This window comes from Urtica dioica, chromosome 5 (genome assembly GCF_054948205.1).
Source record: "Urtica dioica subsp. dioica isolate 48M chromosome 5, U.dioica_male_clone48M_v1_H2, whole genome shotgun sequence".
Classification (NCBI taxonomy): domain Eukaryota; kingdom Viridiplantae; phylum Streptophyta; class Magnoliopsida; order Rosales; family Urticaceae; genus Urtica; species Urtica dioica.
This window is the reverse complement of record NC_142760.1, coordinates 38,970,993-38,983,146: the sequence shown is the minus strand read 5'-3', so window position 1 is coordinate 38,983,146 and position 12,154 is coordinate 38,970,993. Positions and strand designations below refer to the sequence as shown.

Genomic DNA, 12,154 nt, shown 5'->3' with positions numbered 1-12,154 from the left:
ATTCATTCATCTTAGAACGAATCTCAGAGCTTAAATTGGTTATTCTTTTGAGAATTTTGGGCCTTGATTGCATATTAAGTAGGGAAAACGACGCATATATACACCATGTTTGAATGAAATATCGAGTTCAACCTTTGATTTTCAAAAATATTAAATTTGTAGCTTACGTTTAATTAAAATGACAAAAGATATACTCTAAAATAGATAATTATGTCACAAATCTTCTTTATATTGATTTTTCATTAATGTTTACTCTGATATTTATATGAAAACTCAATTTTACCCTTATATATTTGAGTCAATATTAATTCAAAGTCAATTAAAGGAACAATTATTTATTTTAGTGTATAATTTCGTTATTTTAATTCAAAAGAGGGTAAAAACTCGACATTTTTTAAAATCAAATATTAAACTCGACATTTTAGTTAAACATATGGTATATATGTGTTATTTTGCCTATTAGTATAAGTGTTTCTTCTCAAAATGAATAAGTTAGTAATAAAAAGGAGTAATTAATAAGGGTGAATTAGCCTACTAACCCAATCAACCCACCTTTGTTAAGGGAATAACTCAAGTTTGAATTAATTAAGAGAATAACCCAAATGAAATTTCATTCCAAAATTACCCTCATAACCCAAAACACTCAGAGGATCAGGAACGTCACGGCGGCGACGAGGACGACGAACACGACGACGTTGAGGAGCGAGCCTTCGAGCTTCTCGCAACGGTGTCGGAGGGGTTCTCGGAGTAGACGAGTTCGCGGCGGTGCGGATCGGGGTCTACGGCGATGGATTGGCGGCGGAGTAGACGAAGACGACGGCGTTGTCGAATAAGCGTGCGTTCGAGGGATTTGTGGTGTTGGACACATTCGCGTTCTTCTTCTTGCTCTTTGCAGTTTCGATCAACTTATACATACCTCTACTCGTTCGTGTTTTTGATTCGTTCTACAATTTTTTTTGTTTGTTGATTCGGTGGATTTTTCCTTTGTTTGTTGATTCAGTGCTAATTCGTGAATCAGTTAATTAATTAACTAACTGAATTGAGTTAGGATTATTAATTAACTGATTGTTTGAATTAAGAATTCGCTTAGGTTCTGATTTTTTTTTAGTAAAGTTAATTTACTAACTGACTGAATTATGAATTAGGTTAATTAATTAAATGCTTTGAATATGAATTGACTTAAGTTTGATTTTTGTAAATTTTTTTGTGAATTTTCAATCCAAACATTCAGTTAATTAATTAACCTGACTCAATTCAGTCTGTTAATTAATTAACTGATTCGCGAAATGTATAATTTTCTGCTAAGGAAAAATTGGTTATTTCCTTAATTAAATGAAACTTGGGTTATTCCTCTAATAAGAAGTGTAAAATAGGCTAGTGACAACAAATTATTGAATTAATAATCTAAAATCTCTTGTTAATTAGTCCCCTTCATAATGATAGAGACATAAAGCATGGCCTTTAAAAATTGAGACTTTAATGGTCTTGTTTCAATTTTCTTTTTTCGGTATGGAATATTGTAAACTTGGACTACTGGAATGGAGCTAACTGGAAAGTCCTTCCGTTTTAGCACTGTTCACAAGAATAGTTGTTCGCATAATTGTGAATTTAGTTTATATAAATTATTAATTTTTTTGGATAATAAGATATATTTTTAGTTTATTTTTTAATTTTTGTTGTTCTGTTTTATGAATAGTTTCAGAAAAAACCGAATAGAAGTTTCCATTTCTATTAAGCCTCCATTCTTTGATGGCCAGGAGCCTTCGTTATGTTAAGAAGTAGAGTTTCGAGTTAATGGAAGAACAAGTTTCATTCCTTCCGTTAGCTCGGGTTCAGTCGAATATTTTCAGTTTTACATTCATTCGTACCGTCGATGTTAAGTTAGGCTTTGAGACAAACTTTTTTTTCTTTTTGTCCCCGGTAAGTTAGTGGCCAACTCATTTTATCAACCTTAGTTGTACCAATCAATTACAATATAATGAGAACAATTAATCTTCTGAATATCCCCCCCCCACTTTTCTCTTCGTTCCTCTTCATTTCTCTGAATCAAATTCTCATCTCTCGATCTTCACTATGGTACTAGAGCGATTAAGATTATGCCCTTGTAGTTTGTCTTCAAACTTGGATTGAATTCTTGATTGTTATAATTTTCTAGCTACTTTGTCAAGCACCACTGCCTCTCACTACTACAAAAATTGGCTTACACGACGAAGTTTAGATGAGAGTCTTTCCGAAAATTCATCTAAAGCCTGTACATGACGCTCTTTAGACAATGGTTGTTAAAACCGTCGTGTAAAGCCCAACTTTTGACTTTCCACGACGGTTTTGGCTCCCGTCGCAGAAAAATAACGATTCTGGTGTGTTTCATCGCGATGAACAAAAATTTAAGTTGCGAGGGGAAGTGTTTGAAGGACGAGAAAAATTTCCATCTTGATAAAAGTGTGGTTTACAATGATTTCGTCACGACGAAAAAAAATTTATGTCTTGACGAAAGTGTTTTAACGACGGAAAACAACCCCGTCGTGGTAAAAGTGTTGTTTACAATGATTTGGTCGCGACAGAAAAATTTCACATCATGACGAAAGCATAAAATTTAAATAAAGAATATAATATAACAATTTTCCCACGTGCTGGAATAAAATAAACCGTCATTGTAGCTCTTGTTACGACGTAAAAAATTCTTCTCGCAACGAAAAGCAAAACAAAGAAACATGTTGACGTCATTAAAACATGTTGTTGCAGCGTGAAATAATTTTGTCATGGCGAAACATGATTACATCGCGACAAGTGAATTTGAAGTCGCGACGTTAAATATTCTTGTCATGACGAAAACTTAAGTCGCGACTGGTGAATCTGAAGTTGCAATGAAAATGAAAACTTTTGAATCATATAATTGTATTGTCATCGAAAAAACAATTTATAAATACTGAAATTAACTAACGCAGTTAAGATGGTTGTTCAAGTTTTAGGTTAAGCAACTTGTGGAACAACTGATTGTTTTAGGACATTAAATGCAATGTTATGGAGACAAAACAATAAAATAGAAAGCAATAAAAGACACAGGAAAATTGGTAACCTTGTTCGGCATAACGACCTACTCAGGGGGACTCCGACGTCCAATTAAAAGCAATCCACTGTCTCAATCAACTACGATTATAGGAATATTAAGTTAGACAAAACTCATCTTTGCTAACACCTCTCTTCAATGGTTATCTCCAATGGGTATGGATTCAAGCCCGCCTTGAACCAGAGACTCCTCGTTGACAAAGATACAAACCCTAGGTGGATTTATATATGGTTACATTCTGAATTCCTACGCGGAAATAATATCAACGAATCCCTAAAGATCCGAGATTACATCTCCAAGAAAATCGGGTAACTAACCAATGTCGTAGTTACAAGATTTCCGCGAGAGGAAAAAGATGCAACTGCCCTGACTACATATTGCATAAGTTTGTTGAACAACTTGTAGATGCTTCGGCTTGAACAACTCTGCTACAATTTGTTTTGACAAATAAACGATGTCATACAAAATAACAACAATCTCCCCCTTGACATTTTATGTCAAAACAAACTTGATCACTACGCAGAGTGTTTTTTGCAAATAAAAAATGTGTCCATGTTAAAAATAAATAAAACGGAAGTAAAAGCATAGTAAGTTAAGTTAAGGCTTGGCTATTACAACCCAAGAAATAAAATTCTGATCGACCAAAATACTCCCCCTTTTTTCCATAAAAAGATGATCCAAGGAAGTAAATAGTCTAGGTGGACAGAAAAAAAAAGAGAGCTGAAATTCTTAAAAAAGAAACAAATAAAAAATATAAAGAAATTACAAACTTGTTGACTTCTGGATCTTCTTCTTCTTGGCGACAACATGGTTCGAGAGATGCTTCGTTCCAAATCGTTATAGTCTTCATAGCCGTCAGGTAGCTCATCTTCTCCGTCATCAACAAACTCTGGAAGTGGACAGGATGAGGGAAATGGGTGTCCAGATCATTTATGAGCCTGCTCGACCTGTGTCTATGACCAGCTAGAAAGAGCATAGGTTCCCTGTACAAATCGACCTTACCAACCGACATCTCTAGAAAAGATCACTAATTCGTAAACTAGTGAATGAAATCCAATATGAAGACTTCTTTTTTAAGCGAGGCCATGGGCTGCAACATGATCGAAGACAAGATTGCCAAAATCAACCTCGATGTTGTGGCCAATAACAAAGAGTAGCTGACACATCTTCTTGCTGAGCCTCCAGCGATCAGTATTTGGGAGCCAATTCTTAATAGCAATCCCAAACAAAAGAAGGTATTTCACAGTGAGAGAATACGAGAGCATACAGTCGTCCATCTCGAAATCTTCCCAGGAGCCCCCCCTTAAGTTCCTGACAGGGCACAAACAATTTTGTCAAAATTTTCTTTCCACTTGAAGCCCTGAATTTTGTCAGTACCAAAGAAGCAATTAATCATCTCGGGTGAGAGAAACAACTCTTTTCCCCTGAAGCGAATGATTCCATACGCCGAACTATCGCATAAACATCTCGAACAATCTGTTCAGTTGAAAGTGAACTTAATATCTCTTTGGAGAAGATAATATGTAATGGCAGGGATGCCAAAAGAATCTGTAGATAGGATCTCCCCATGAATGATGACATTGCGCCCATAAGCACTGGAAGAATGAGTTTTCTTGACCGACTTCCTCTTAGAGGATGACCCTTCAACATTATCCTCAAACACACTGTCATCATCTTCTATAAAAACTCTCCTCATCGCATAAGTCTTCATAGTTCTTTGAACAGGTCTTCTAAACAATAGAGAAGGTGAAGAATTAATAACCTCATCACTCTCAGAGATGACTGTGGGTGGGGGAATGTGAGGGACCGAACCGGATTCTGATGAGAGATGATCCCCAGAGGAGTTTGCACGACGATGAGACAACATCGAACGAGTAGTCACTAGATGTCTCACCATTAGTGCAGAAGCAAAAAAACTCAAGGCTGACGAAGAAGATACGTAATGCACTAGGGTTTCAACAATCTAAAGGATCTTCACAAAGGTAGCAGGAAAAGAGGTACCAACATCCAAATGTATATGATTTTGCAAAAGAAGTGGAACAGTCGCAAACCACATTTCCCTTTATGAAGACCACGTGTCCCGCTATCAACGGACTCAAACACAATCGCGAGCCCGCTATTCGAGCAAAATAAGTAACAAGTGAGCAAGAAACATTAATCCACAATTTTACTCCCCCTCAAATACACATCAACCAAAAAAAATAGTCAAACGAATAACCTGGTTGACAGACATGCTTTGTGAGAAAATTAATTCTCAAAAACACAAAGATTAAATGCGGATCTAAGTGTTTAAAACTGAGCATAATCAACGGGTTTGGTGAAAATATTAGCAAGTTGATTATTAGTAAACACATGCTTCAACTCGATCACATTCTTCGCTACCAGTTCTCTGATGAAGTGATGCCTTATATCTATGTGCTTCGTTCAAAGTGTTGAACTAGATTCTTCGAGATGGCAATGGCACTCATGTTGTCACACTACAAGGGCATAACATCTTGTTGAACCACATACTCGCATAACATCTATTTCATCCATAACATAGCAATATACTCTGCCTCGGGCGTAGATAGAGATATGATGTTCTGTTTCTTGCTGAACCAAGACACAAGATTGTTACCTAGAAAGAAACAGGCACCAGATGTACTATTTACGTCTTCGGCACTCCCAGCTCAATCCGCATCACAATACCCCATAATACAAGCACTTGTGTCATTGGTATACCAAATACCATAATCAATTGTGCCGCACACATACTTGATTATTCTCTTGACAAAAGAGTGATGACTTTCTTTAGGGTTTGACTGATATCTAGCTCAAACTCCAACATCATAAGAGATGCCTGGTCTGCTTGCAGTCAAGTACAGTAAATTCCCAATCATGCTTCTGTAGAGAGTTTGATCAACTGAGACTCCATTTTCATCTTTTAGGACTTTGATGTAAGTAGCAGTCGGAGTCCTCTTGTTAGAAGCTTTATCAAGCTTGAATTTCTTCACCATATTACGAGCATACTTGCTCTGGGAGATAAGGATTCCCTCATCTTTTTGTTTGACTTGAAGCCTGAGGAAATAAGAAAGTTCACCAATCGTACTCATCTTAAACTCCATTTGCATTTGTTCAACAAATTGTTCGACCAACTTCTGGGAATTAGAACCAACCACAATATCATCTACATAGATCTAGACAGCATTTTGTCTACTCCCCCTCAAACATAGCCATGGTCGACTAAAAACACGGTCAACCTCTCTTACCACGCACGTGGATCTTTCTTTAAACCGTACAGGGCCTTCTTCAGTTTGTACACGTGATCAGTGTGATGAGGATCTTAAAACCCCTTTGGTTGAGCAAAATATACCTCTTCATTGAGAAATTCATTCAAAGATGCACTCTTAACATCGATGAAGCTTGAGCTCCAGATAACAAGCAAGAGCAAGCATGAGGTGGATTGTTTCTAATCTTGCAAGAGGCGCGAAGGTTTCTTCAAAGTCTACTCCTTCAATCTGAGAATATTCTTGAGCCACAAGACGACCTTTATTTCTGATGATGTTTCCTTTATCATCTGATTTGTTCTTGAAAATCCACTTTGTCCATATAACATTGACATCAGTTGGTCTCAGGCCAAGATCCCAAACATCATTCCACTCAAATTCACCAAGTTCTTCTTGCATAGCAACTATCCAGTATTCATTAATTATTACTTCTTTTATATTTTTGGGCTCAATACAGGAAATAAACAAAGAATGACTAAGAATATCTCGATAGTTGATAGTAGGCTTATCTCTAGTCTTCCGTCCGGCATGAAGATCACCAATAATAGAGGACTGGGGATGATCTTTCTGATTCCTTGAAGAAGGTTAAAGGACCTTACTGGAGTCACTTGCGGAGACTTGCTTCTCATTCAAGTCCTAAACAGATTCATCATTAGATGAGCCAAGAAATTTATCTTGAACAGTTGCTGAAGTCTTTGTTTGACCAACTTCTTGAACATCTTGGAATGTATCAATATCTTCATCATCAGGAGTTTTAGATTCATTTTAATCCTTTATAGTCACGTTAACTGACTCCATTACAAAGTGTGTACACTTGTTAAAGACTCTGTAGGCCCGAATAGTGGTGGAATAGCCTAGGAAGATGCCTTCATCACTCTTGGGGTCTAATTTCTGCATGTACTCCGTGTCATTAAGAATGTAGCATACGCTTCCAAAGATGTGAAAGTATTTGATGGAGGACTTCTTCTCTTTCCATAACTCATAGCAAGTCTTCTCAGTACCGGTACGAACAGACACCCTGTTGATGATGTAGCATGGGGTATTAATAGCTTCAGCCTAAAATTTTAGAGGCATTCCCTTGGCATGAATCATAATTCTTGTCATTTCTATTAAGGACCCATTCTTGCGCTCAACAACTATTTTCTGCTGGGGAGTGATAGGATAAGAAAACTGATGATAAATACCCTGAGTATCACAGCAATCAGAAGACAGTTTATTCTCGAACTCCATTCCATGGTCGCTTCTGACAGGAGATATACCAACACATTTCTCCCTTTGACAGCATTTGATTTCTCTCGAAGAAATTCTACCCATGAATAGCGAGAGTAATCATCCACGCAAACAGAGGCGTTTTTTTTACCATTGAAATGGACCTATCAAGTCCAAGTGGAGCAACTCGAGAGGTCTGGTAGTGTTGATCTGAGAGGTACTCTTGTGAGAAGTCTTGGTCTGTTTACCAATCTGACAATCTCCACATATCACAGTAAGTTCTCCCTTACGCTCAAGGATTCCTCTGACAAGTCCACTGGTTGTAATTTTCTTAATTGACTTGTAACTTAGGTGCCCCATCCTTTTGTGCCACAAGTTCATCTCATCAGTTTATAGACCATACACCTAGATCGAGATGTTGATCTTTCATCTCCTAAAAGGTAACAATTGTTCGAGGACCTCCTTCATGTCATCATGCATGAGTTACCCTTGTCAAGGACCCTACATCCCTCACTGGTGAAAACAACACTATGGTATTTGTAACACAATTCACTTATGCTGGGAACACCTTTCAGATTGAGAGTTCCTTTGCCAACAACTTCACCCTTTCCACCGTCACCTAACGTCACAGTCTGAGTTTTGTTTTTTTTTCATCCGTGAAAGTGACTTTTTATCACTAGTCATATGACCAGAGCAACCACTGTCAAAGTACCAGCTTCTTTCCTCTACATGGCAAGTAGAGCTGTATGCCACAAAACACATCCCTTGCTTCTTGACTCTCAATTCACGACGGGTACAGGTAGACGGTTTGGCAAATACAGGCTTCTCTATCTTGTTAAATCTGAGATCTGCAAGATACCTGAAGCATCAGGGATTGATGTGACCAGGGCGATTGTAGTAGTGACAAATCCACTTCTTTTTTCTTCTAGAGTTGGGAAGAACGCTTGAGACAGATACCTCAAAATTCTTCTTTACATCGCTGATTCTCGGTGGAGAGCTCAAGAATTTTATTTTCCATATCATTCTTCTCAAGCTTTAACTCAATAATGCTCTGATTAAGCATCTTGTTATGCTTTAGAACGCCGCTGGGCAGCTACTTCAAATTTTCCAAGGAGCAATCGCCAGTCACCGAGGACAAGCTGGCGTACATGGACATGATCCCCTATGTTTCGACTATCGGAAGTTTGATGTACGCAATGGTGTGTATGAGGTCAGACATTGCTCATGCAGTGGGAGTTATGAGCAGGTTTATGAGTAACCCAGGGGGAGAGCACTGGAAGGCTGTGAAGTGGATCCTCTGATATATGAGAGGCAGCTCGAGTTCGGCATTGGAATTCAGGAAGTCCGAGCTGGGACCCCAAGGCTACGTCAATGCTGACAATGGGGGCGACGTCGACAGCAGGAAGAGCATGTCCGGATACGTCTACACGTTTTGAGGGACGACTATCTGCTGGGTGTCGAGATTGCAGAAGATTGTTGCCTTGTCAAGCTGCGAGGCGGAGTACGTGGCCATCACCAAGGCCACAAAGGAGATGATATGGCTGATGACAACGGGGGCGACGTCGACAGCAGGAAGAGCACGTCCGGATACGTCTACACGTTCTGAGGGACGATTATATGTTGGGTGTCGAGATGTAGAAGATTGTTGCCTTGTCGAGCTACGAGGCGGAGTACGTGGCCATCACCGAGCCCACAAAAGAGATGATATGGCTGTAGACATTTATGCGCGAGCTGGATCAAGACCATGTCAGGAGTGTGTTGTACAGTGACAATCAGAGTGCCATTCAATTGGCGAATAAACCGGTGTATCATGCTAGGATGAAGTATATACAGTTGAGATACCACTTCATCAGATCGGCGTTAGAAGATGGAGTGTTGATGTTTAAGAAGATCACGAGAAGTCAGAATCCAGCTGACATGTTGACGAAGTCAGTGCCATATGACAAACTAAGGTTATGCTCAACCTCAGTTGGACTCCTCACCTAATGAGTTGAGTCTCCGCTGCAAAATGGAGACATGTGATGAGATTAGTCTCCAAGATTGTTAGAGAGATGAAGCCTAATTTATAGGAGTAAAAAAAAAGTCACACATCGGATATGGATAATCACTTTTGTAAGCTCCTTAGTACATAAAAGGGGTTCCATAGGGTGTATTCTCATCATTCCAAAATAAGAAACACTTGTATACTGTAAACACCTCCCTAATGGGTTTATAGTGATTGTGCTGCGGAAAAGTGGATGCAGCTTTCGCATTGAAAGTGAACCACTATAAATTCTTGTGTCGTTTCTTTGCTATTTATTTATTTCGTTTTCTATCTGGGATTGGGGTTTCGATGAAGAAATCCAAAAAAAAGAATATCGTTGTTTCGATCCGGTTAGTCAGAAATTGTATGTCTCTCGTAATTTCGTGTATTTAGAGCATATGCATTTCTTCTCTGTTCCCACTAGTTCTCATCGTATGACTCAAGACAACTTTATTCGTATTGATCCTTTTGATATTGACACCTTACCCACTGATACTTTGGTTCCCGAGACACACACGCCTCTGACCTCCCCTACTACAACTATTCACCCATCGCTCGAGATTACGGATCATCCTCATCTGCGTCAGTCCACTCGTCCTCGTAAGTCCACTAAATTTCTTGATTTTGCCTATTCTTCATACTCTACCTATTTTGTTTCCTTTCGTGTGTCTCTTCACTCTCTGCATGAGCCTTTGTCCTATAGAGAAGTTGTTGACCCTCTTTGGAAGACTGCTATGGCTGAGGAACTTAGTGCTCTACATTAGACTCATACTTGGGACTTCGTACCATTACCGTCGGGGAAGCGAGCTATTGGCTGCATTAGGTCTATAAGATCAAAACCGAATCTGATGCGTCCGTGGAACGGTATAAGGCCCTTCTTATTGCAAAAGGCTATTCACATGAGTATGACTTGGATTATGAAGAGACTTTTACGCCGGTTACGAAGATGATGATAATCCGCACTCTGATCGATGTGGCTTCCGTTCATCAGTGGAAGATATCTCAGATGGATGTGAAGAATGCTTTCTTGTATGATGATCTTCACGAGGAGGTCTACATGACATCTCATCCAGGTGTTGCGTACCGATCCGGTCATGTGTGCAAGTTACACAAAGCTCTCTATGGTCTCAAACAAGTTCCCCGAGCTTGGTTTAAGAAGTTCTCCACCATGATTACTTGTCTTGGCTTTCTCCCTAGTCTACATGACACCACCTTGTTTGAAAAGCGTATAAGTACAGATCGTATCCTTATGTCCTTGTATGTTGATGATATGATTATTACCGGCGATGATTATGATAAGATTGAATCGTTGAAGCCTGACTTGGCTCTGTGCTTTGCGATGAAAGATCTGCATTTGTTGCGTTACTTTATGGGTATCGAGGTGGCCTTCTCCCCGAAAGGCTACCTTCAATCTTAGTCAAAGTATGTATCAGATCTTTTTTAACGTGCTCATCTCACTGGCAGCAGGACCGTTGATACTCCTCTTGAAACTAATGCTTGTTACTCTCCATCTGACGGGTCTCCTCTTCCCGATCCTAGCCTATACCGCACGATGGTAGGGAGCTTGGTTTATCTCATGATTACCCGTCCCGACATTTCACGTGTTGTTCATAATGTTAGTCAGTTTGTCAGTGCTCCTACCATAGTTCATTGGGTTGCGCCGTTCTTCGTATTCTCGGGTATATATCTTCGTGGTACTCTGTTTCAGAGTCTATGGTTTTCGTCCTCGTCTTCTTAGAGTTGCGCGCCTACTCTGATACCGATTGGGCCGGTGATCCTACGGATCGCAAGTCCACCACTGGATTATGTGTTTTCCTTGGAGATTCACTCATCATTTGGAAGAACAAGAAGCAAGATGTTATTTCTCGCTCTTCCACTGAAGCTGAGTATCGCGCTATGGCCACGACTACATGTGAGATTATTTGGTACCGCTGGCTACTTGTTGTTCTGAATGTCACTCTTCATCATCCTATGTCGCTATACTATGATAAGAATGCCATCCATATTGCTCGTCACTCGGTCTTTCATGAGCGAACCAAACATATTGAGATTGATTGTCGTTACACCCCCCATCATTTACGCTTGATACGATCACATTGCTCTATGTTCCCCCTTCTCTTCAGATTGCCGATTTATTCAAGAAGGCTCACTCCACTTCGCGCTTCCTCTTCTTAGTTGACAAACACTCAATGTTTATTGTTGTAGTATCGTGAGCTTAAGGGGGATATTAACGCATATATATATATATATATATATATATATATATTAGTCATTATTATTATTATTATTATTATTATTATTATTATTATTATTATTATATTTATTTAAGATTATTTTCATTTTTCTTTATTTCCTTTTTTGTTGTTATTTCTCTTTAATGTATTATCATTCAGACTATCTCTTCTATTTCGCAATCCCTAAATCTTCATGGTACCAGAGCCATAAAATCAATTTTTTCACATTTGTTCACTTTTGGATTGTCATGAATTTTTCACAGAATGTTTGTGACACATATCCGCTCATTCTGAACCGTTGGATTGCTATTTTGAGTATTTTAAGTTCGTCCGTCAAGTGAATAGATGAATTGTG

At 38.9% G+C, this 12,154-nt stretch overlaps 1 protein-coding gene across 1 annotated transcript; it reads left to right on the top strand.

Moving 5' to 3' along the window:
• The first annotated feature begins 8,690 nt into the window (after nt 1–8,690).
• Nucleotides 8,691–9,148, top strand: LOC149398381 (secreted RxLR effector protein 161-like). Its single transcript, XM_089614574.1, has 2 exons — nt 8,691–8,825; nt 8,945–9,148. The coding sequence occupies exons 1-2, from the start codon at nt 8,691–8,693 to the stop codon at nt 9,146–9,148; spliced, it is 339 nt and encodes a 112-aa protein (XP_089470700.1).
• Nucleotides 9,149–12,154: the final 3,006 nt, after the last annotated feature.